Source organism: Gavia stellata, chromosome 1 (assembly GCF_030936135.1).
Source record: "Gavia stellata isolate bGavSte3 chromosome 1, bGavSte3.hap2, whole genome shotgun sequence".
NCBI classification, from domain to species: domain Eukaryota; kingdom Metazoa; phylum Chordata; class Aves; order Gaviiformes; family Gaviidae; genus Gavia; species Gavia stellata.
Window position 1 is genome coordinate 87,649,906 of NC_082594.1, and position 26,517 is coordinate 87,676,422.

Genomic DNA, 26,517 nt, shown 5'->3' on the forward strand with positions numbered 1-26,517 from the left:
TTGAATGGTGGGGCTGTGCACACGTACCTGGGTACCCTCTAGGTCCTTTTACCTCTTCTCCCCCATTTTCCCCTCTTTTACCATCCTGAAACTAAGCTGGGTCCCAATACCAACCCTTCTATACTCCTCCCTGCGGCATGGGAGAGCCTGTCATCGGAGGGTTTGCAGGACAGCATTGACCTTCAGAGCTCTGCTCAGAACTGTGTTTAATTACCTTGCTCATTCGAGGCATAGCAGAGAGTAAAACTACTTAATTACAAGTACAGTTTGGTAACACTAAGACCCTAGTAAGCTGGGTGATCAGAGATAATGCTGCACTTGCAGAAATGAGGATTTCTTCATAATGATATTGTACTTGGTAATACCAGGAGACTGGCTTTTTCAGTAAGTTTAGATAGCGGTGCTTCTCGCAATATATTCTTGTTGTTATTGCTCTTGCTCTTGGAATCAATACTGGGGAAAAGCAGCATGCATCTCCTTCGCAGATATTTTTAGAGCACTGAATATACTATCAATTTCAATTCTGTCTCTGACAGTTATTTTTAATTACGCTGTTTTAGGTTATGACTTAAAACTTATTTTAGCATCCCAGTAGTATATAAAGAGTTATGTAGAGAAACAAATATAACCTTTTAGACAAAAGTTTAAGAAAGGGGCTACTGCATCTCACATGTAACCAAAGAAAAACAGTCTTCAGGGGAAAATTATTGATGCCCAGATCAAAGATCAGGGACTGGATTCTTGAGTCCATTTTATCTACTACATTTTGTGCTACAGACATCTAGGACTACAGCCAGGATAACTCATCACAGAGAATTGTTTACTGACAGTTTTCACATTGAAACCCAGTTTTCTTAACCAGAAATATGATGGTTGAAATTGGCTGAGGTCGTTCTCGCCTTGTTTTATTTTTTCCCTTTTTCTTGAAAATGATGAAGAAGGAAGTTCAGAAACGGGTCAAATGACTGATGTTCTTTCATTCTACCAGGTGAAAGGCAAGAGGACTTTGGCAGAAAACATTGCAGATAATGGAGGTTTGCGAGAGGCTTTCAGGGTAAGTAGATGAAAAATATCTGAAACACAGTATTATTAAAAAAAAAAAAAAAAAAGCTCTGGTTAGGCTCCAAGTTGCTGAAAGGCACTCAGTATCTCTTTCTTATTAGGCATACAGGAGATGGATTGCAGAAAAGAGGGGAGGAGAAGAAGAGCCTTTACTGCCCGGCCTTGAGTTCACACACAATCAGCTTTTCTTTCTGAGTTATGCCCATGTGAGTAGTACAAATGTGTTTTGAGTCCCCATCTATTAACCTGCACAATGTACAGTGCAGAGATGAGACTGCTTTGTTTCAACAATCTACACCAGCCAAACCCAGACTTTTCAGGGCATAAGCAGAGACTTCTTCTCCCAGGACTATTATTTCTTTTCTCTTTCTTTCTCTGTCCTCATCTATCTATCCATGGTGCCAGAACTGCTGAAATTATTCTCAGTTTTGCACAGTACTGTCATGGCAGCTTTCTTTCCTCTTGCTACTTCTCCCCGCTGCAAGAGTCTTCTTGGCACATACTGACTCCTTAGCCTATCTTCATTTCAGCTTCACAGTTTTCTGGTGCTTGCTATATGCAGCAGTTTCTGACTGCTTCCACCACAGAGTCCTGTTGCAAATGGACCACCACCATTCGTTACTGAGCATGTTGCTCAGGGAAACTAAGCAGCAGTGAAGAAAATCTTCTAGTTTATTTTTCCCCATCTTTGTTTGCTGTACACTAAATATGCTGTAGTAAAACTCTGACAGGGGATGTGTGTTGTTTAGAAAAACATGTAGAACAAGGGAGAGAATGAGGAATTATTTATTTGGTTAAGAGAGTTGGGACAAATTCTCTATATGAGGAGTAAAAGTTGGGCTGTAAAACTTTGCCCACCACTTGAAGGAATGAATCATCTAAACTGCAGAAACAGGACCCAGTGCAACCAGTGTTGTTTTTTAACCAACCCTGGCTGAAAATCACTTCTCTGCCGAGAGTCAGTGTGGCAGTGTATGGGTTTATGGCCACTTAAGTTTGACAATATTGACCAATGAAAAGACTCTGCTTTAGTTGTTTATGCTGAGCTGAGTTTCACACTGTGTCAGTTTTTCTCCAGGAAAACTTCAAAGCCATAGGGAAAATCTGGGGGTCTTACAGGACTGCTGCAGGAATCATACGTCCAGTTGACCCTCTGAGGGGAGGCACTTGCACAGTGAGACCAGTGTATGCGAGGTACCCTTGAGCTCAGCCTATTTCCACAGAGCTCAAGACACTCAACAGACTCATTCAAACTGCCAGGGCTGTCTTCAGACAGACAAAATTGCACTGAAGTCCACATACCCTATGGGCAGTCTGGCTTAAAGGATTTTGTTAATAGGAAATGTTCAACACAGGGGCTTAGGTAAGGTAGGGGCTGCTTAAATGAGATTTTTCATGCAATGGATACAGCATAAGAGGGATTATTCAGTAGTGCAAATATTCTCTCTACCCTGTTTTGTGGTCAGTTACAATTGGGTCAAGTATTGTATTTGGAATAATGAATTGGGGACCACTGATACAAATTTGAAAAACGTGTAATTGCAAAAGAAACTGACATTCCAACATGGAACAAATGTGTCAGGTAATATAGCTACAATTCTAGAGATGATAAGCATCATTACATGTACCTTTTATACACATTATGTAGCTTTGAGACCAAGAAGTATGCTTGATAATTATTAAGGTGTCAGATGCTGCAGCACAAACTGAAAAGCAAGCTACCATTACAGACAACCTCAAAAAAAGAACTAGTAAAGTGACTAGGATTAAATGATGGAATGAGTGGGTGGAAAAGAACAGTGGGTGGAGACTCGCTCCATTAAGGGATTTGAAAAACAAGAGGATATACCAACAGAAAACTGCAAGTTAGCAAAAGTGAAACAAAATAGAATTTTGTGGTGTCTTTCCATTTTGTGCATTCCGTAAGTCATAGGCATCTTAAGAACAGTGATATTAATTCTACTTTACTTCCAAAATCATCCCAGATAACATGCCTACTTCTGCTTTTTATCTTTTTTTAGGTAAGATGCAACTCCTTTAGACCAGAATCTGCGAGAGAGCAAATATATGTTGGAGCTCACAGTCCTCCTCAGTTCAGGTAGTGCAAATAATATATTTACTCCGTATACATACAGAATCAATCACTGCAGCGCACAAGTGCAGAAATTTAGCATGTTAAGAGGGGGTTAAGAGCAAACACAAATTTGGACTGTGCTCTTGTCTTAGATTGAAACGGAACTGTTTTTACTAGTTTATCTTTCACTATTGCAAATGCTTTTCCGTAAGAATGAGGGGCTTGCATTTGCCTTCAAAAACAGCTGAACCAGAACATACTCTGATCCCTGTGATGTTCTATAAACATGGACTGAGCATCTAAAATGTCTAATCTATCCATTTTTTTTCTATGCAATTCTACTTTAGAAAATAGTGGATATTAGGAGGGTCCTTGATTTAACCTGCATGAGTTCATTAAAAGCTTTAAAGTGAGTACCTTGAATTGTATTGATAATGCAAAGCAAAACATGCCCTGTAAGTTCAGTTCAAGATCGAACTCTTAGCTGCCCTTCAAGAGACACTTTACTTGAATGAGCTGTCATAGGCCAGCCATAACAGCGTGTCTGTGTCCTTGCCCAAAAGGCCTCCCACAGGCTCTCCTAACCACAGACACCCCTGAACCTCAAGAAGGAAAGGCTGGAAAAGGAGGAAGGTTTAAAGACTTCATAAGAATTAGGAAGCCAGAGTTTATTTCTCTGCTTTTCCACAGAGTTTATGTGACCAAGAGCAAATTTTTTCTGTTGGGATTCATGTCAGTTATATTTACTTCACTAAGAATTGTGTGTTTGTCCTCAGTCAAGTGCTACATTACCTCTGTATTTGGGGGAGGGATGTTAACTGCACAAGCTGATTCATAATGGAGGTCTCTCCAATACATAGGATTAGTTGCCCTCTGGAGATTCCTACTGCTTTATGTTGACTAAAGAGGGAGCTGGGATCCCACCTTCTCCACAGCTAAATTTAGGTGATAAGCCCCCTTTGCCTCAGTTCTCTCTTGGTAAAGTAAAAACAGCAACACTGCCTTCACAGGGGAGTTGTGAGGTGGCTTCATAGGTACTCTGATATATTCCCTCGACCCAGCCATGCGAAAGCTGAAGATATAAACACAGCATGCAACCACACTTTGGGCTACTTATAACCAGAATAGGTTAAGAAATAATGGAACTGGAAACACGATGACACAGATTTAATATAAGCTAGCATTGCAGATGTGTATGCTTGGTCTTGATAGACTTCTATACTCTGCATTGAAACCTGTGCTACTGTACCTTTGCAATACCTGTTACACCAGCTAGCTAGGGTAAAACTAGTGCACTATGTATATCTGCATGCCTTTTAACAATTGAAAATACACCATGACAATGAGGACAGGAGTATCGGGCTGATCTGCAGCCTAAAGAGGGCTATTTTTTATAATTCCTACCCTTGTCAGGTTTTTGGTAAAACAACCATCTCTTGCCTTTTAGAGTCCTCAGATTTATTTACACATATATATATATATATTCTGAATCATTACATAACTACATTCCCATGAGATGGTGCAAATCACAAAATACACAGGGAAACCTGGGGATAGAACATTCATGAGGAAAACTCATGAAAGAATCAGGTTATGGAAGAAAATTCCAGAGAAGACTAGATGAATTTGGAGTCTAGAAAATATGACAAAAATTTTTCTTAGTTTTTGTGTGAGATACTCAGAACAGGCTCCTGTTTCAGACCTGAAGAGAAACTGTGGTGCTTGTCTCTTGCATATCATATCAACTGGGCTAACAAATTATATTATCTATTTCCCCCAGCTTTGCTTCATGTATGTCCCAAGACCATTATAACAGCAATACAGCTATTTTTGACATTGACAGCTCTTGCTATCCAAAAAGCTCAAACTGCCCTTTTTAAGTAATTATTGAAAGTAATTACTAAAAGTTTCTATCATCTATAAAAGATGATAGAAATGAGCAATCTTGAGCATAGGTATGCTCATCTGAGCTAGTCACTCCAGGTTCTCTTCACAGTCAAAAAAGAATAGGCATTTTGAAAGTGTGTGTGTATATATGTATCTCATCCTTCTGTAAGTAATAAATTTGGATTACTTACACTCTGCAAGTCCATCTTTCTGTTGACTGTCAAGGAAGCCCAGGGTGACCTGTTTAGGCCAAGGCGTCTCTACTATAGTTCAATGGGATGAAATCCAGACAGCCCACTCTGATCCCGTAGTTAATGTGTGGCAATATCGAACCATGGGTAGAAAATTCAGGTGCATGGACACATAAAGATCTTTTGCTGGCTAGATTCTGGGGTTTTTTTGTTTTTAATTGGCAGATTTTCAGTGTTAGCATGTTTCTTCACTATTTTTGAATGCTGGTTTAAAAGTGAAATCCCCAACATGACAGGCAGAACTCCCACCAACTTCAGCAGCATTTCTGCGTGACCAGCTCATGGTGTTCCAGTTCCTAAATATGTTTGCAATGTTTTTATGGTAAAGCTATATATCTTATTTGAAGCCTAACATAATTTTGTAATTATCCCTACAAAACTGACCTTTAGACATTTTTGCACCAGCTGACTGCAAATTTTCTTACCCACAGAAAGTCTAATCAACATAATAAGAATGTTTTCTACCATGCTGAGCTATGCTGAGAAGCTGATTGTCTGCAATAGAGAAAAATGCCTTCCCACTGCATAACTAGGGGGTGGAAAGGCATACAATTAGTATCCCAGTAGATACTTTTCTGCTTGTAACTCAGGATGTTGTTTACTTTAATACCATTGCAAATTTCAGGTTAGTAAATTCCAAGATGCTTAAAAGTGCAGGAAAAATCAGCAAACAACACAATCCCAATCTAGCAATGGTAAAATAATAATTTCTGACAGCATGAAATAATACAGACATGAAAGCAGGAGCCAAGGATGGCTGCATACAAAGAGCGAGCTCTTCCCCTGTGTCTGAAGGTGCCAGTCTGGGATGCAGACACATTGTCTCGCTTGTGTGAGGCAGGAATGTGCTGCTCTTTCAGTATCACACCATCTGTGGTGAAAGCAAGAGAGCTTGGGAGCTGGTCAGGGCAGAAGTCTCAGAAAATGTATTCCCTAAATATCAGAGGAGTTGAGATGCTCACAGATGTAAGGCTGAGCTGGCCGCTGAGAGGATCTGCCCACCCCACAGCTTCAGGCTGCAAAGTCTTCAGGCTTCTGTATGTGTGTGTGTGTGGGTAGGCAGAGGGTGTTGTTACAATAACCTGGCTGGCACGGGCCAAATCAAATCACTTCCAGCACAACCATGTGCCTACATGCTCCTGCCTGCTGGACTGCAGCGGTTTGGCAGGTGCTGGAAGAAGGATTCCACCGTGCAAGGCTGCCGCTGATCTCCCACCTTTGCTGCCAAGGGTCAGATTACAAAAATGTTCTAAATGGCATAGTATCCACAAAATGCAATTGTTTTCAGTTGAGTTTCTACCAAAGTAAGATGCTTCTCAAAGCACTGAATGAAGCAAGACTGTCTTCCCATTAACTTTAAACGGGAGTGCTTCTCCTGAACTTTTTGGTTTTATTTGTGGAAAAATGACACGGGAAGCCTGAAAATTCGACCTGAAGTGAACACACTGGAACACTTATAGGCATCTAGTGTTTAACAGAAGACAGTCTGCATGCCAATCACTTTTCTTTTCTCTTTGCAGAGTTATCGGTGCCATGAGCAACTTTGAAGAGTTCCGTAAAGCTTTCAATTGCCCAACAAATACAACGATGAACCGAGGGGCAGATTCTTGCCGGCTGTGGTAGATGTCCCTTCCAGGTCTTCTGTCAAGAGGTCTGCAATGTGAACTGCTGCAACCTGAGCTCAAGCCCACTGCTAGTTTCAGAATATCATTCTGCAGTCTGGAGAGCTGTTACTTCAAATGCCTCTTCCTTATCCATGCTGATAACCTGCATGGACCTAATCACTCTTTATCCAGAGCCCAGAAACTTTTGAAATAGGAGTAGAGGACAGGTTTTCTTTAATAATAATTAAAAAAAAGGAAGTTCTTTTATCCATAAAGCTACTCCTGTTCATCTGCAGTTGCATTGCTGTTGAAGGATAACTGCCATTATCAATTCTAATTCCTGATTTATAGTTAAGCAAGAGGTAAATGCTAAAATCCAGTTTTAATCTATTGCTCTGCAGGGGTGCTATGCAGAATGCTCCCACACAAAATTTATTCTTTCTGGATGAAGAAATTCATGAGACCGGCTATAAAGCCAGCTCTGATCTGCTGTGGGATACTGCATTTTCGTAACTTAAATTGTCACTGCCCAGCATGCCATAAATGATGTTGCATGATGTAAAGACACAAGACTTTATATAAATTCGGTTTAATATGTCAGATTAGTGCCTCAGGTTTTGGAACAGTTTCAAGCTGAGAAAGCACCTCATGGTTTGCATCTGCTAGGACTAAACAGAAAGGATACTTGTCAGATCCTGGCCTTTTCTAATTTTAGAACAGCTTATGATAAAAATCAATGTATGGTGAAAATTGGAGGCTTGCAGAGGGAATTCCCAGCACCATGATACTCAGAAATATTACAGCACTTATTCCTGTTTACAGTGTGGGCAGTTTTTTTCCCCAAGGGGTGATTTTTATCATGTGCTGAAGGTAGTTTCACCTACATTTATTTTTAAGCCTGAAATGCTATACCAGTTTTAATTTAGGGATTTCTTTGTGTCTTACAGAGGAATGTACGTAGTGCGCAGGTTTGTCCTCATGTTCTGGACAGGCCAGGGTGACTTGTGATTTTAAGGAAATAAGAGTATGTCACTGAAAAACAGAGTACCAGCAGCATTTGACTTTTCTGGATAAAAAGAGAAATTCAGGAGTAGAGGACTTTTAAATACAGTATACACAGAGGCCAATTGAGTTTTTCATTTCATTTCTAACAATATTCATAAAAAACATATTCTATTGCAGCAGAAAAACTTTAATACATAACTATGACTAAGGGAGGGAAAAAACAAAACAGCTCTTTCTTCCCCAAAAGAAAGATACATATTTAACTGGTATTTATTTATACCTTGTGCATTAATTCATTTTTACATGCTGGAATTGTTTCAAATGGAGAGAGAGTTTCTTTAGACTGATTTAATTATTGCAAATCTATATATGTCTCTGTATAGATATACTTTTTTAATATATATACAAAAATATAAAAATTCTTCTATTTGCTTAAATTTTATTTTATCATTATAGAAATGTTAGTAAGATAAACTTTTTTTACAAGGATTGGTCAAATATTTTCCAACTGTCAAGGTGGAGGAAGGTTCAACTGAAGCTGAGTTTTTGCAAATGGGGTTAGTTTCCTATGTTTCTTTACAAAGAAGGGACACACCATGGAAATGTAATTTATGGAAGGAGATAGGCCCTCAAGCTACCTTCCAGCCAGAAGGAAGCTGTGACTCCTGAACTCGAGGCGCTGTTGCCATTTCTTAGAAACAAAATATTATGTTTTGGGACCAGGACTTTCTTTTTTCAGTTTTTCCCTGAAAAAGCCAAAGTTTTCTTAAGAGCAAAAGCATTTTTGCCTGCTTCAAGCCAGCTCTTGTTCCAGTTCCATGGATTACAGTTTGTAATTTGAGTTGCCGCTCCTAATTTTTTTTCCTAGAGGTATTTTTCACATAAACTGTTTAGATGGCAGTGTTTTCGTAGAGACTTTCCTCAAACAAGCAGGTATGGATCTTCAGCAAAGTGATACTGTTTGCCTACTAATGGGAAAGTTCCTTAGCAAATTGAGTACTATACTGAATTCATTCCTGTGCTCATATGAGCACCGACACGACTTGATGTGGGCTGCTTTGGATCAACAGCACAAAGTTCAGGGGTGACACCCTGGCCCCATTAAAGATAGCACCAATACGGTCGTTGTCCTCAGAAAAGTCAGAGCAACAACTCAAACACTTATCTGAACTTTCTAACTTACTGGACTATGCAAAGCCGGTTTCACAACAGTCAGCTTTGAGTTTTCTAATTTTATCTCTTAGGTCAGAGATGCATTTGCAAGAGTTCCTCTCTCATGGCTATTTTCCACTGGGACAGATTCTGTCATTTTGTGGTTTATGGGGTTGTTTCTCTGTACTGGGTAGCGATTTCTCCTAAAACACCTTATGTTCACTGCCTTAAGTGTCACTCTTGCTGCTCCTTGCTAGGCTCAGGTCTTTTGTGTTTAATACCAAGGATTTTTAAACTGTGGTATACATATTCCCAAAAGCACAGGAACCACTGTAAAACTGTCTCATCCTTGCTAGGGCGAGCACCCACCTCCTACATCAGGCAGGGGGCTGGGTCCTGAGCTGGGGGGATAGCGGGGAGCTGGAGGGTTTGGAGGCAATGCACTAGGAGGGAGGAAGAGGGGACATGGCCAAATTTTGCACCCTGATTTTAGCAGTTGAGAGGGGCCTACATGCTGCCAGGAAGGACAGAAGTCCTTGCTGCTGACTGGCATTTTCATCGGTAGTATCCAAGTTTGGGGAATCCTTGCTGTTGATGCAGGTTTTCAGTGCCTTGGGCTTAGGTCTTGCATATGCCCACGCGAGGATCCCAGCCTGCCTCACCTGCCTGCTTTTTACCTCAAACCAAACAGCTGATGATGCAATTTACAGTTCACGTCAGAGTCAGCTATTTAGGTATCAGTTGGAAAGCAAAGCAGAAGGTAATTAAACACATTCTTAAAACTGAATCACAAAAGATAGCTAAAGCATAGCGATGGTTTGTGAGGGCTCTTCCCATTGCCTCTGTTTTATCACACTCCCTGGCCCTACTTTGCTTTCATATTGTGCCTCCTGGGTCTGTGCTAGCAATGCCTTGCTGTGTTGCTATCAGGCTCACTTATTACATCTATGCAAACAGATCCTTCATCATATATATTCTTCTCCCAGAGCTTTTAAATTGGTATTTTTTTTAATTACCAGTAATTATGTCAACACTCTTTTTCCTTTAAGCATATTGTGCAATGTTTCTTCCTGTTGGCTGGGTAATCTTCTTCTCTTGCAGTGATCAGGAGGGGAAGGCTCACCTATGAACAAAACATTTTTAGCTGTGTAAATCTGAAGAGATATTTTTCTACTGTGTAGACATAAAGAAACAGCCCCTACTCCTGTCCCACATCCCCTTCTTTGAGTCCTGAAAATATGTAAAACCTTTTTCCTCTCCTCTCCTCTCCTCTCCTCTCCTCTCCTCTCCTCTCCTCTCCTCTCCTCTCCTCTCCTCTCCTCTCCTCTCCTCTCCTCTCCTCTCCTCTCCTCTCCTCTTTTTTTGGTCCAACCCTGAAAAAGCTAAAACACCACCTTATAAACTGTGAGTATTTCTGCTGATCACATTGTGAAAGAGTTAGCTTTACACACAAGTAGTGCTTTGAAAAGGCAGCTGTGCTATTCACCTGTGTGAACTGCTTAGGTATATAAATGATGTTCAAGCTGGGTCTTGATGCTGAAGGACCAAAAAACCCAGCTGCATTATAAAGCTCTGCCTCATGCCCTGTGCAGGGGGGGGCTTCAGCAGTCTTTAGGTAGAAATGCTATCATGACACTAAATGTTTGAATTATTTATAAAATAATCAGGTTGGTTATGTATAACTTTTCATTGAGTATTATTCAACAAATTGCATGCTTAGAAGTGTATCTTACAGCAATGTTATATATATATATGTGTATATATATCTGTCTCCAAAGAAATATTAAAAGCCTGATGACTCAAGAGGCAGAACTATAGTGAGTTAAAAGGTCTTTTGTGTTTATGTCTTTTTAATCTGGATTTTTATTTTGCTAGTCAGTCTATTCCACTTTTTAAGTTTTCTTCTTGCATAATATGTTGATTGGTTGTTTTAAAGACAATTGTGCTAGCCAATAAAAGCCAAAGTGATGAAGAACTTTCCTATGTTGCAGTATGGCAAAAGCTGCTTGGCCTGCCACTGTCGAACTCTACAATGTTACTTCTGTAATATATCGTCTTTATAAAATGTAATAAAGAGCATGATGACATGGCCCCGGGTTCTCAAGGCTACTGTTACTGCTTGACAGCCTAAGAAGGACCTCCTTTCTCAGAGTCATCTAACCATCTTCAGCCAGAGTTTATTAAGCTCCACTTGCCTCCACTAATCTGCTGGAGGCAATTAAAATGAACATATGATGACTACTGTGGATGACAGCTGGAGGCTGAAGAAGCTGCAGAAGGGCAGGCAGCAGAGCTATCCCAACCAGAAGCTGCTGGAGGGTAAGAAGGTGTGGGAGGAGATCCAGCTGTCTGTCAGCCTCACTCTTCTCCTCTTGCCCCAGTCTGTTTTGGTCTCGACCCACCCTTTGTAGTCTCACCTGCTTTTCCAATGCTTTTAAGCATTTCCCAGAAGTGTTTTTAACAGGATAACCCTAGCACCGTGCCCAAGTTTGAACTGCAGCTCAGCAACGTCTCTTCCCAGCCAGCACAAAGGGATGGTTTCACTGCCTTCCCAGGCTGGGGTGTGACTGCAGGTAGCTTAGCTTGCTGCTGTCCCTCACCACGTACTTCACGAGCCTGACCAAGCATTTGTCCAAGGGCAGTTCAGGCACAGGGTCCATGCCAAGGCCTCACGTATTACCAACTTGGCTCTTGTGGGCTAAAACCCTCCTTCTTGGGCCGTGACCAGTTTCCTGACACTGCTTGGGTTCCCATAAGCAGCGGTGCTGGCCCACCTCATGGCACCATGAAGCCTGTGAGCAGTGAGGAGCAATTGTACCTGCTGGGGATGATGGCTGAAGTTGGCCTTGCCACAAATTTTGAATGATGCTTTGTGGCAACACAGCCATGCCAGGGGTTTCTCCACCTCTCAAGGCCCATAGCTCTGTGCAGGGAACTCTCCACAAGCTTTTGGGTTTGTGGTGGGAAGGAGATTTTGCCTTTGAAAGCCTGCATGCGTTCTGTCACCTGCTTTACAGCACAACCTTGCCAACATTTCTATGGGCAAAAGCAAAGGTTCGCATGGAGGAAGATGAATGAACAAAGCACAGGTTGGGGTTGGAGCATGAAACCAGTGCCAGCACGAGGAAAATATTTTGCTTAACTCTCATGGGGTTTGCTGAGCTTGCTTGTGTCTTGGAAAGATGCTTTAACAATGGCTATAGATCACCCTGAGGAATTCAGGGTTTATCTGCTACAGCAAGAGACTGCTTCACTAATCAGACAATTTAATCCCATTTAAAATGTAATATATATTAAAAAAAGAAAAGAAATTAAAGATTCCAGAGGGATTCTCCAACACAGCATTATGTTTTATTAAATAAAACATCAAAGTTGGAAGTTACTGAGAATCAAGATAATGTGTTACACTAATTTGTGATCAAAGAGATATAATGATATAATTTTAATCATCCATAAGCACCATAGCCGAAACAGCTTTACAGATGAGGTTAGACACATATACAGATGCATACATTAACTGCGGGTTTGAACTTAGACACAGATTTTTAAAAATGTCTCAAAAAATTTTATCACGTCCATATCTGCTTTTCAAACTGATGAAAAAGTGACCTGTTTAACAAAGCTTGGGGAAAGGCTTCAAAAGGGATTTTAAAACTTCTTCTACCACAAAATTTATTTAATATACCAGTGCTGTTTTGAGCAATGACAGTATTGGTCATTTTAAATGGATGATACATGCTACCCTTCTGAAATGTCAGTAGCAGAGATTTCAGTACAGGAATCTGAAAAAATATGGCACATCCTCTTACTTCAGTACTAGGAAAGTATTTGGGTAAAACCAGCAAAAAAAATTATCATCTTCTGAAACACAAACATTACAGAACAATGTATATATGAATATATGCCACAGTGTGCAATTAAAAAAAAATGCTCTTGTAGAAGATGCAGTTGCCCAACTGGGCCAGAAGAATGGATAACAAATTTGCCACATCATTTCTGCTGGAAGAAAAACCCAGGAGCAGGAGACCTGTCTGTCTTTTAACTCACTGGGAAGTGTGTAGGCATTACAGCTCAGTCCTTTGAGGGGTTTGCAGCACCGTGCCTGCTCAGAGCTTGCCCTGTCGGCCAGTGGGCTGGAGGGGCTATCTGCCTTTTCTGGGGTGTCCAGAGCCCCCAAAACACTCTACAACTCTGGCACTGACCCCTAGTTTTATGCATCCTTGTTTCCTTTCCTCCAAGCACATGTAACAGGCATATAAATCAACATTCGCCATATCATGGCACTTCAAAGGAAAAGAAATGGTGCCTTTATAGGTCCATGCTGCAAAACAATGCAGCGCCACTGCATCTTAAAAACACTGGCATGTTTTGTGGAATAGGGCTGCTCTTAATCAGACACTTAACACATGTGCTTTCATGTCATTCTGCTAGAACTGGGCTTCAGTGGTTCGTGCTGGAGGGAGGAGAGCAACATAGAGAGTGACCTCTGAACAGGATGATAAAGAGAAATTAGAAACTCTTTTCTTTAGTGTGGTAAATCATGAAAAGAATTTACAAAGCATTAGTACAAGTACTGCTATAAAAGATAATATACATATGGGCACAGCACAGGAAGTCTGTAAGTCTGTGCTATGTAAGTGTATATAAAAATGTCAGAAATATGAATTATTTTTAAATAAATAGAGTCTCAGGGTAAAACTCTGCCCCTGCTGACTTCATTGGGTGATTAACGTCTGTGGGGCCAGCATTTTACTCCATCTGGATAACTGCACATAGACTTTACTGATTTAAAACTATTTGGGACACATATTTTCTTCTAGCCAGAAAAAAAATTCTAGCCTTTGGGATTTTCAAAAGCTGCCCTGTCCTCAGTCATTTGCGTAGGACTGACTCTGTTTACTCTTATCTAGCAGGTATTGCATTTTCATCTTTTTAAACACTTTAAGAGTTACTTTATCACTGTTTCAGAATTGCAAAGTAGTTTTTTCAACTTGACTTTCCCAGATAAGGCTCTACTAGCCATTAAAGTAAACACGATATGTCCTATCAAACTAAGTGTAGGCTTATTGATGCCACTGAGGCCTTTTTGTCTCTATGATGAGACAGAAAAGTTTCGTGTTACCGGAGTGACAGGGAAACCTGGCGGTGCCTGTGCCAGGGATAGTGCCGCCCAGGCACGGGGTAGCCAGGAAGGAGGTGTGTGGTCCACTGCAGGCAGGAAAAGCTGCTCGGTGAGAAGGCAGTGAGTGCTTGCCCTGTGCACCTTGCACTACATCCAAGGCATTTCAATGGTACCGCCTAGCAAAACAAAGATGTCTATTGTCCCGACCAAGAAATTAAATTTCTTGTGAAAATCAAAAAGGATGGAAAACTTGCACCATCATACTGACTGAGACCAGTAATAAAAGCACCTGTGTCTTGCCTGTGCATGTTCCAGCAGTGTTACAGCCATGGGCATCTGCAGATCCACCTACGCCTGCAGGTGTGTCTTTCTCTTCGTTTTGAGATGAGGCAAAAGGCTGGATGGGCTGAATGAGGAACAAACCCCCCCTACCACGGGAAGAGCAGACCAGCAGGAGGTCTGGTTAAGAAACAGGGCACCCCATGTGCTGCCCAGACAGGAGCCACCAGTGGCTCCAGCACCAGTTCCTGCTTCAGCAGTGGTTGCAATGCACCTCCTCGCAGAGTCAGGTTTAACCCCATTTGGTTAAACCTCCTACTTCCTCAGGGAAGCCTGCCTGCGAAAAAACAAATGAAACAGGAAGGGAGAAGGGCCTGGGGACAGAGAGGTCTGTCTTAGCAGTTGGGCACACCTCGGTTCACACGAGCACCGCTGCAAGGACTGGCGCAAGCACAGGTGTGCCACCTGACTAGCTGCCAGGGTGCACGCGTTTCTCCTCCCAGCCCGCCATTTCACAGTCAGGTGCCAGGCTGCTGCTGGCCTGTTGGCCCCATCAGCTCGCCCCTCGCCCGCAGCAGTGGCAACTGCCCCGCTGGAGCTGGGCCCTGCCAGCCGGAGGGTGCGTGCACCGTGCATGTATGTAATGTGCATATGTAATGTGCACATATGCAGTGTGAGTACCTGCAGTGTGCAGCGTGCACACATGCAGTGAGCATGTGCATGTGCAGTGCACGTGTGCAGTTTGCCTATGTGCATTGCATGTGTGCATGCGTGCAGTGTGCATACGTGTAGTGTGCATGTGCATTTGCAGTGCGCGTCCGCAATGCGCTCTGCCTCCAGCCTGCCCCCCGGCTTCTCCTCATCCCCTCTCCCTCCCGCAGCTAGGCAAAACAAGGCCAAGCAGGAGCGGGAAGGAAAGGAAACAGCGAGGCCCCCTTCCCAAGCTGCCACAGCTGGGCTAATCCACTGGAAGACATAGCTTGCAGCAACGGCGTGTAGCAGCACTACCTGGTCCCAGCCTGAGACAGTGGGAAGGGTCAGGTCATCTCAGTGACAATATAGGAACATTTCTTCTCTTAGCCTGGGCTGAAGTAAAATGTCATGGTCTGACTTCAGCCTAATAATTATTATTTTAGTTCTTCAGCATGTGATAGAAGGGCAAAATATGGAGCCTTCCTTTAGTGAACACTTTCATTAGTTCAGCTGGGTTTTCCTTTGTTCTGCAGTCAGTTCAGCAACAGACGGCAGTTCAGACCTGCTAGCACAGTACTCCTTGCAAGAACAACATGTGTTGAGGCAATCACTGTGTCTGTATTCAGCATGCTTATTCGGCTTTGTTTTAATAAATCCAGTAATAGGCTTTCAGAGGCAATGAAGGGAAAAGAATAATTTGAAAACAAAGCTGTCAAAAAGAATACAATGCACACGCAATAGAGAAAAGTGTGATTTTGGAGGTCTGTGCAGCTGTTTTATTTCTTTAGAGGATTTTAATCAACATGATTACACAGGGAAGCAAAGGGATTTTTGAAACAGTGTGGTGATAATCAGCCAGAAGAGAAAACAAAGGGGTGTTTTCCCTCTCTTGTATCCCTCAGTTTTATTTTCTCCCTTTCATGTGATTTTACAAATAAAAGTGCCATATTAGCTCATTTTAATTAAAAAACTATCCATGCTGGGCTTTTGCTAGAGAAGCAATTTCAGTCTTTGCCCACTATTTAATCAAAGATATCCTAAATGCTTTCAAGATTGCCATGGCTGCACCAATCTGATTGCCATCGGTGTAATGGCTTTCCCAGTGGATTGGAAAAAAACCTGTAATTGGACATGAGCCCATTCTTTCAAGTAGGATTAACAGCTCTGCTGCAGTCTTCCCCTAAATTTCAGGGTCTGATGTTCTTGTCTTGCTCCTTGTGTACCTACTGTGACTGCTGCAAAGCATCTCTCCAGTGCCACCCTTTGAGTTGGGCTCTACACCCACAGCAAAGGGAAGGAGCGTGGAGCTGCACTGCTGCGAAAGGCCACCTCTCCGTGTTGTTGGGAGCCAGACACTGGTGGCTGGGTAAACCACTACACTATTCCTTAAAAAAAGAAAGGTGTGTGCAGGGTGGGAATTGTCACTCCTAAAAGCTTTTAGATGGATTTGTCCAACATTCTGCTCCTACCTACACCCTCCTCCTGACAGTGTGCACATCACAGACCAAAAGCAAAGCAGCGGCAGCATTTTCCCTGCCTCAGCAGCCACCTTCTGCACATCCCACCTGGAGAGCTGAGGCTTGGCTCCTCTCCTATCCTCCAGCCCTGCATCATGCATTACCCCTCCAGCACTGCCGGCTCGCACAGCACCTCCTGCAGACCACCCACAAGCAGGACCTTTCACCAGGGTGCAAACACTGGATGACCTCCCCGTGATGCACCAGAGGAGTAAACAGCCTTCAGGCACATCCCTGTGAGCAAAGGATCACAGAAACCTTGAGAGATGTGGGACTTCATGTGCTGCCTTGGGCTGCCCAGGTCCAGCCCCCCTCTCTGCCTGCTTTCATAGGTATAGGAGCATTGACCATAAACACAGAGAAATTGGTGCCTTTTGTCTGGAATCCAGAGCGGTCCCTGTACACACCATTTTTGCTCTGCTCTGGGTTAGATAGAGAACTCCAGTTTGAAGTTTAGTGTTGTCTTTTCTGCCAGTATAGTGGTTCCCTAATTTATTTCCTGCTCTCTTAGGTTACCCTGTGTTCAGCTGGAAGTGAGGGGGTTTGTTCTCAGCAAGACTGATCTCTCTCTTACCTGCTTCCCAAGTCTGAGCACTTTTGTGCTCTTCACAGCAAATGGTCTCTTCTAGGAAGCGTAAATGGTCCAGCTCTGATGGGAAGTTGAACATTCATTTTAAAAGATTTCAAATTACTTTAAGTGTATCTATTAAAAAAAAAATTACTAGGGGGAATTGGAGTAAGAAGTGGCATTTGCTAATGGATCTAACTGGATGCCAGTCTAAAACCTGTTCCTTTGTTCAACTACAAAGTATGGCCTTAATGGAGGAATTAATGTGGAAAATTCTGTGACTTGCCTTATTCAGATGCTTAGACTTGATATTCATAATGGTCCCTTATGGCCTTAAAATCAATGAACCACAGAATAATTCCTGTTGTGCCTTTTCTTATCCTTTGGGGAATCATTTTGTTTACAAAATTCTATGCCTCTGAAAAATCAGATTCTCTTTTTGCTACAGAGAATAACGTTTCCACCAAAATTACTTGGAGCCAGGTATTTTTAGAAAAGTTTTTTAGCCCTCCTCCAGTGTCAAAACTTTTCAGAGCCCAGCTTCTAGTGGATTGGTATTTCCAGGTGTTTACATTGCTGAAAACATGGGAAGTCCATCTTCTGCCAACAGCCATACCACAGCCGGGTCACTGGCAGCAGATACGGCCGCAGCAAAGCACCTAACTGCTAACCAGCTGGAAGAACAGGGGGAGTTTATGAGGGATGTCATGTTTCAGCTAGAGAGAGATGGTTTTACGGGCTTACAAAATGGCTGATCTGGGTTTGATGCCTGCTGTGGAAAACTTTCATTTTAAGGCATTTCCAGATCAGTTCGTTGGACCGGTGTTAGGCCAGGCAACAGCTCAGGATACAAAGACAGATCAGGTAGAACTGAAGGTGAAAGGTCTCTGTCCAGGTCCTTCTCTTGGGGTGACTCAGTGAAATATCCTTGGTGTCAGGAATACAGTGGGACAGGGCCCGAGTGATAGAACAGAAACACTGAATGTCTCCCCATCAAAGCTGAATTTCCCAGGAGTTCAGAGGGCACCTGAGAAGTGCCCAAGACTTGTTTGGTTCTGCTTGTGCAGAGGGTGGATATCACCATCAAATTTAGTCCTGAAAATAGTTGGGTTTGATTTATGTGATTTTAAAAATAATTTTTGGATAATTCTGGCAGGAATTAACTAACTATGATTATGTAGTAAAGGAACGTGAAGAGCCCTGCTCTCCACGTCAAGATGACACACAAGCAGTACAATTTTAAGTGTGGTACAACAGAGATGTGAATCTATGATAGAGATCATGAATATTTAAAAGCAAGGTTTTAAAAGCTATTCTTGCAAGCTGGACAAAAGGAGTGAGGGTTAAGAAAGCAGGTCCTGGGTGGGATTTGGGAAAAAGTATGCAGCAAGAATACAGGAAGATCTAAAATGAACACCTGATGAAAGCCTTTTCATTTGCCAGGCAAAGCTCCCAGGCCTCAACTGAAGAGGTTAAACAATCATTAACCAGGAGGGCATCAGCCAAAATACCACATGAAATGAGAAACAGAAAGGTGACTCTCAAGATGATGTGGGAAGAGACTGCAAGAGCTAAAAAAACATGCACAGTGCAGGAAATGAAGACAGTAACAGTCATATCATCCCAGAAGAGTCTCTCATAGGGGCAATTGGCAACAGTGTAAGAGATGGTGTATAAATGGAGAGCTTCAAAGCAATGTACTATTTTGCCATTTTAAGTCAGAGTACAACTAAAGACCTGCTGCCTCAGGTCTCTACCATGGAAAGAGCAGTGTGCCTGAAGGCAGGGGCTAAAGGAGGAGCCAGGCTGGCTCTGGGCATTAATACAGCAAGTAGCAGACATATATGTGTAACTAGGTGTATGCTTTGTTTTAGTGGAAAATGAAGTGAAACTGAAACTCTTCCCTTATGCATCACTGCAAAAAGTTAAAAAGAAAACGAGATAAAACATTTTCCATCAAAGGCAAGAGGAGATAATTTTGGCAGGATAGATAGCTGATATCAATTCTTCTCTCAGCTTTACAGTGACAACCTCAGGCTGGAAAGTCACTCGAAAAAAAGACAGGAGTCCAGGCAGCACCTCCTTTGATAGTCACTGTTTTCTCTTCCTTCCATTTTCACACCTGATGTCTTTCATGAGAAAATGTCACAAATTTCTGGTAGCGAAGACTGTGAACGTGTTGAACTCTCTATGAGCTACAGCGTAGTTCACACAAAATATGAAGATTAATGGCTGGCAGCAAACTAGAATCTTTAACGAAAAGATCAAGAACACATTTTATCTTCTCCTAGGGTTTTTATATTTACATGTTGGAAACATTGTCATCTTTCATTGTGAAGACAAATGGGAAAACAACCCTTACTGTTTTCTAAAATTTTGTTTGCACCATGGGTCTCCTAGGAAGGCCTTAGGGAGCAAGGATTTGAAGGACACAGTGCTTTGTCCCCTGAATGTGTGCTCAGCCATGGCTTTTTTATTTTTTTTTTTTCCAGAGCTGTCTTTCATCTTTTCAAACAATGATGTCTCACACTTGACAGAAGTGGTAGCACTCCCAATCATCTGAATCCAATTCCAGGCAGCTTAATTAATAAAGTGCTTATCTTAATGCCCCATGGGGAAAAAACAAAAGTTTTCCAAGTGAAAATAGTTATAATGTGCTGGCAGAATGTTAAAATACAATTGGTAATTAATGTGCATTGTGAGATAAAAAATATAGAGCAAGAGTCAGAGTTTGGGAAAGGATTTGAGATTCACAGTAACAAAGTAACAATGAATTTTCTCTCTGATGTCTCTTATAAGATGAATTTTCTATGAGCTATTTTCTTTGAGGATTTGAAATCTTCCATGGAGGATTGACATCTGGAAATTATCCCTTTCCATCTGGGTGCTGCTTCCAAATCTTGAAACATTTAGATGCATTTGGCTAGTTCCCTTGTGTAAATGGCTTCAGTGAGTTCTTCTTAGAGTTTTTCCTCCTACCAATAGGAGGAATTTAACTAATTTACTGTAATATAAGAAAACATAGAGATACCAGAAGAGCAGCTGGAAGCTTCTATAACAGAATTGCAAAAGAAAAACCAAAGAAACTGTGAGCCTGCTGCTAAGTACAGCTAGAGATCGAGACACAAAGGACATGGAAAAGGCCGAGGTAGTCGGTGCCTTTTTGCCTTTTTTGTTACTGAAGACTGCCTTCAGACCTCTCACGCCCTTGAACGTGGTTGCAGAGTCTGCGGGAGTGCAGCAATACCCAGAGGAGAGGAAGATAGAGTAAGGGAGCACTCAAGCAAGTTGGATATGTACAAGCCAGATGGACCAGACGGGACGTCTCTAGGAGCACCAGGGGAGCTGGCCAACATCACCATGTGGCTGCTCTATAACAGCTTTGGAAGGGCCTGACAAATTTTATGGAGCAAGCCTTCTTGGAGGTCCTGTCCAAGTGCTTGAATGTCAAAAAGGTGATTGGAAACAGCCAGCATGGAGTTACCAACGGCATACTGTGCCCGATGAAAACAATTGCCTCTGTGATAAGATAGATGACTCTCACTGAGGAGAAAGTAGTGGATGTTGTATATTTTGACTTTAGCAAAGCCTTTGGTGTGGTTTCCCATAGTATCCTGATAGCCAAATTGGTGAGATATAGTTTGGCTAGGTGGCCAATAAGCCAATAAGCCAATAAGGTGAATGGAAAATTGTCTGGACTACCACTCTTAAAGGATTGCAATCAATAGTACAATGTGCATCTAGTTGGTGGCCACTAGTGATGGTCTTCAGGGACTGATACTTGGGACAGGACGGTTTAATGTCTTTTTTAATTACCTGGACGATGGGACAGTGTGCACTCTCAGGAATTTCACAGCTGACACCAAGCTGGGTTCAGGGAGATCTTGCTAGACTGGAGCAATGCATTGATAGGACCCTCATGAAGTTCAACAAAGGGAAGTGCAAAGTCCTGCACCTGGGAAAGGAGAATCCCTGCAACAGTATGGGGCAGGGACTGAGTGGTTAGCAGGTGACCTTGCAGAAAAGGATCTAGGGATCTTGATTATACAAGTTGAATACCAGTGAGCAGTGTGTCCTTGTGGCAAAAGCGGCCAATCGTATCCCGCACTGTTTTAGCAAAAACATAGCCAGCAGGTCCAAGGAAGTGACTATTCCCCTCTATTTGGCACTGGTGAGGCTGGACTGGGAGTTCTGCATCCAATTTTGGGCTCCCCACTAGAAGAAAGATACCAACTGTCTTGGAGCAAGTCCAATTCCAGTCACCAAGATGGTCATGGGGCTGGAGCACATGACATAAAGAAAAGACTGTGGGAACTGTTTTTTTTTCAGCCTGGAGAAGACAAGGTGAAGGGGAGATCTTATTGCTGTCCACAACTATCTAATGATAGCGTGTAGAGAAGACAGAGCCAAACTCTGCTCAGAGGGGTGCAGTGGTAAGAGGCAACAGACAAATAGCTATAAGGAAAATTGTAAATAAATAGTAGGAAAAAAATTCTCCACTGTGAGTGAGGTCAAACATTGGCAAAAATGCCCAGGGAGGTTGTGGAGTCTCCATCCTAGGAAATAACTCAAACCTTGACTGGAGGCAACATAGGCAACCTGCTCTAGCTGGTCCTGCTTTGTGTGGGAAGTGGACTGGAGACTGCCAGAGGTCTCTTCCAATCTGAGTTACTCTGTGATTCCCTGACAGTGTTAGTCCTATAACAGGAACACTGTGTGAAACTAGAAGATGATGGATTAGAGACCACCATCAGAGCAACAGTTTTGATTAGTCAATTTAGGTATGGGTTTGCTGACAACTTTTTAGTTGTGAGGGTAGATGTAAGAGCACTTCAGGATTTGTTTGATGAGACAAGCCAGTCTTACAAGAGGTAGGGGAAGGAACTAATGCAGGGGCGAAACACAATGACTGTGATGCTATTGAGAGCCTTATGGAGAATCCTGAATAGTTACATGCTTGTGAATGCCGTGCACATAAAATTACGAGTGAGCAATCTGAGCACCCTTCATTAGAGAGATCAGTGTTTCGTGGTTGATAACTGTTTCCAGAGTGAGCTGGACCAAAATGCCATATCAAATGTTCCAGAGCTTTGAAAGAAGTTCAGCTCTAGACCTAACCAATAGCTTCCAGACAGGTCAGGTGGTGCTTTCAGCTGTGCTCTTGTATGAGTAGTCCTTCCTGAAAAAATAGTAAAGTGAAGAACCTTAACAGATGGTTTATTTGGTGAAGTTAATCTTTAGAGTTGTCAGTCGAAGTACAATGATTTTTAAACTGATCCTGAATAGTTTGTGTGGCTATTTATTGTGAGCTGACTGTAGTCAGTGGCTTGCTTACCATAGCTTTAGCTCAGACATTTGGCTATCCAGTATGACACCCAGTCTGTGCTCAGTGACCTGAATATATGGTGCTGATCCTCTTCTTTGCAGTCTAATTAGTACTGCATTTGTCCTCAAAATGCATTTTCTTTAATTGCAGAATAAAATTAATTAATTCTGGGAACTCATTTTCATGATCACAAATAATACCTCAACATATTCTTAGTTATTGTCTAGAAAATGGCTCTCAGCATCATCTAGTTTTTTAAGTAAACAGATTTCTTGCAACTTGCAAAATTCTTTTTTGAGGGAGGGCACTAATGCACTCTGGCCGTTATTACATATCTAATAATTGCAAAGGACATAGCTACCTGAATTCAGGAATTTCATTAATAAAATTGCTATTCTCAAAATTCTCAAAGGGTTGTGTCAAATGGCATCCTAGAATGCTTCTCCACAAACCCATTTGTATCGACACGCTCATAATACTGTTTCTGTCTCTGCTGATATGATGATCCTAAGTTCTCACGACAGATATAATGGCTTTGATAATGCACAGTAAGTATCACGATTTACATCAGCTATAAATCATTAAGAATCTCAAGAGCATGCAATCTACCATGAATCAGCTGAGTCATAAATTGTGACCCTGTTACATTTGTGCTGGTCCAGCAAACCTGTATCACTTATCTCTTTCCAGCCCCCACATTTCAAAGTGCTACAGGAAAAAAAAAGACGACAACAGGTAACGCTAGTAATTTATTTCCAGACATGTAACAACACATCTAAGAAAGGTCAGCTAGTAAACTCCTTCTTGGGGTTGTTGGCAAAATAAAGTAAAATTGACACAAACTTAAAAAAAAGGGAGACAGAAAATTAATTTATCTACCCGCTGGCTTTCAAATACACCTGTGGCCTCGTCATTTAGGAGGAAAGACATGAAGCCCAGAGAGAGCCACACACATGGACAATACATTAAACTGGACTTTTTGTCCTTCATCATGAGCAGTGGGGTTGTCTTCAGAAGTGGTGTGGCACTTTCCCAGCCTGCTGTGGAGCAGAACTTCACGGGCAGCCAAGGAGCTCATTTAAATGATGTTTTCTCTGCTCCCTGCCAGAAAGATGAGCCTTCCTGGCCAGGACAGAGGGCAGAGTCACCTGCTGCTGCAGAGGACATGAATGCAGTCTTAGTTTTACATAACTGCTTTTAAAAATTTAAGCTGTCATGCTCCAAGACGCAAGGACTTGACTGAATCTAGGGAGCAACCCTTGGCCAGTTTTCCACTAATCTCCGTCCTGACTGCCACGCGTTGTATCTGTGTCTGGCATTGACAAACACAGGGGTTGTAAAAGCCTTAAGTAAAAGGACAAGATTGAGGTAGGGAAGCAAACTAACAAAGAGTTTAGCCTCCAGCTGTTCTCTGCTAGATGTTTTCCTGGCATTCTTTCTGCTGGGGCAGTGCTACTTTGGGACTCAGGACTGTCTCTGTGATGTGCTCTGCCATGTGGGCTTTTAAATTAGTAGGTGTCTGGTCAGAATCTCCATTTGTCTCTCCCATGAACACTAGTAGTTTTGAACAGTGCACTCGTCAGGGTTTCTCTTTAGACTTTGCAAAGCTGTGCCTAAACTGTTTATTACTTAGTCTATATTGCATCCAAGAAGTCACACTGGGCTCTTGTACATTTTAGCTTGGGGGAAAAAGATCAGTGTGCTGGATGGATTATCAGGGGTGCAAAAATGAATCGCTCTCTTTTGTGGTTTTATGTAGGGTCTTGGTGGAATTAGCAATACAAGCCTAGTTCAAATGTTTTGCTGGTCAGAAGCAGTAGTAGAACCAAGCCTGACTGTTTGCATGAGACGCAAAAACATTTGACATGAGTAACAAGAAGAGAGTCTACAGAATAGTTGGTTGGAGTACTGTCTTTTAGTGTAGCTTGAATTGCAAGCTGGTTCCACAGAGAGTATTTTTAAAAGTTGTGATATCATTCTTAGGCAAGGAAAACCCAACAGATCACTCCACCCATGCTGCAGAAAGGTCTTCAGCTAATTGTAGAGGATACTTATTTCAATTAGCAGGCTACATTACGCATACTGCTAACATTAACCTTGATATGAACCAAACTAAGATATTTTGTAGAATAGGTGTTTACAAATAACAATTATGTCTCTTCATCATTGCAAATTTCTCATATTATTTAGAAATATTTCTAATGGAAGTTGTGGCTGTTAGCATAGACTGTGCATATGAAAAATTTGCAAGTAACACAGATATAAATTAAATGGTTGAATTGTGAAACTATTGGCTAATTTTGTGCAATGTCCTTTGCTGAGGCCTAGGAAAGCCATGAGAACCCCTGTGCTATACCAAGTTACCTGGATTTCCACAGAGTCATCCTAAGACCATTTGCTATTCTGACCAGAAAGGTGAAAGCCAGAGTATGGGATTTTCTTATTTCAGGCAATGCAGAAAATTGAGTAAAAATAGTATTGTGAAGACAATGGTAAGCAGAAACCCAACTAACTTCCCTTCACATTAGACCTGTGCAGTCATTTGTTTGGTGTTAAAGACTTTTAATAGGAGATTTTTTTACTTAAACATTCCCAATGTAAAACCTGCTGTTGAGCACATATTTCTTGGAAACAGAACAGTTACTAGCTAAAATGCCTCCAAATTCACAACTCATTCTTCTGTGGGTGAGAGCGGGTGATAAAGTATGTCATGACAGAGTTGTCTGCCCTGCTGTGTATGTTCCATTTTAGAGTAATAATTCATTTTCTTCATAAGTGAATAATATATGATCGTTAATATTTGAATAGTCCCTCAAACTGTAAAATAAAGTACACTTTCAAATACTTTAGTCTTAAATAATACTATAATTAGTATATGTTTCATTACAAAGTTTCTCAAGAGCTTTCCTATTCCTTTTCCTAAGGAGTACTCAATCAAATCCAGCTATTCTGGTGCTGGAACACGAGAACTGCTGTTTGGTAAGATTTTGGTGCAATGTGCTTGCAGTGGAATGGCAGCATCCTAGCGCCATAGAAAGCCATAGATAATTAAGTAGAACTGATCTCTTCACAAAATGTTTTTCATCTCTGAAACATTATACAGATTTTTTTTTCTTTTAAAAGCCTGAGCATTTGGAAAGAACTAAAGTATTTTTTTCAGCAAGATTGTTTTAGGTAAAGGCTATATTTCAATAAAATATTTTCACAAAGAAAATACAAAAAGTTTTTGTAATAATTGCTACCTCTTTTTTTTTCATCTTCAAAAAGTCGCGTATTTTACCTTGGGCCTTTACCCACAGACTGCTATAATAAATAATAGATGCTATACTATTTGTTAAATGCTATGTTTCTGTTCTTTCTATTTCAGCAAATGCTGCCCTTTCCTAACATTAGGAAATCTCCATGGCTGGCATCTAAAAATACTTCTCAGCATAAAATAAAATTATCTTCACTTTCTTTTACTCACTTGTTTTTGACTGAAGTTTATAGGTGCATTTCAGCTGAAAAGAAATTAATACCAGGATTGGGACTCCCTTGATATCACTGTAACGGGCTGTGGGTGGGAGGAGGGAAGAAGAGAAAAGGATGATTGCTTCTCTATAAATAGAATATTTTCTGCACATCACTGATCCTGCACAGATGTCTGTCAATGACAGAGATGCTGCTTCAGAAATTACTTAAACAGCTGCATTCCAGGCAGAGAGGAGACAATTAACAAATGGATTTGGGTTGCAGAAACATTTAGTTTGGTGACAGATGTTTGGATACAATCTTACTTTTTATTTATGTAATAAATGCTCTTAATCTGATTCCCTTTTATTATTTGTCAGAAGAACATAAGCAATTATTTTATAGGTAAAAGTGTTTATGTCACAATTTAAGAGTCACTAATTTATTTTACTAGGAGAAAGTAGATGCCTTTGAAGTACTATTTGACTAACCACAGACCTTGTCTCTGGACAAAGAACGAGCATGAC

At 41.5% G+C, this 26,517-nt stretch overlaps 1 protein-coding gene across 1 annotated transcript in view; it reads left to right on the forward strand.

Moving 5' to 3' along the window:
- The window catches only part of PHEX (phosphate regulating endopeptidase X-linked), a 109,568-nt gene extending 101,589 nt beyond the window's left edge, over positions 1–7,979 (forward strand). The window contains exons 19-22 of the mRNA XM_059815667.1: positions 989–1,054; positions 1,164–1,268; positions 3,084–3,160; positions 6,795–7,979. Coding sequence (XP_059671650.1) covers positions 989–1,054; positions 1,164–1,268; positions 3,084–3,160; positions 6,795–6,897 — 351 coding nt within the window. The 3' untranslated portion in view covers positions 6,898–7,979. The remainder of the gene's footprint in view (positions 1–988; positions 1,055–1,163; positions 1,269–3,083; positions 3,161–6,794) is intronic.
- The last annotated feature ends 18,538 nt before the right edge of the window (positions 7,980–26,517 follow it).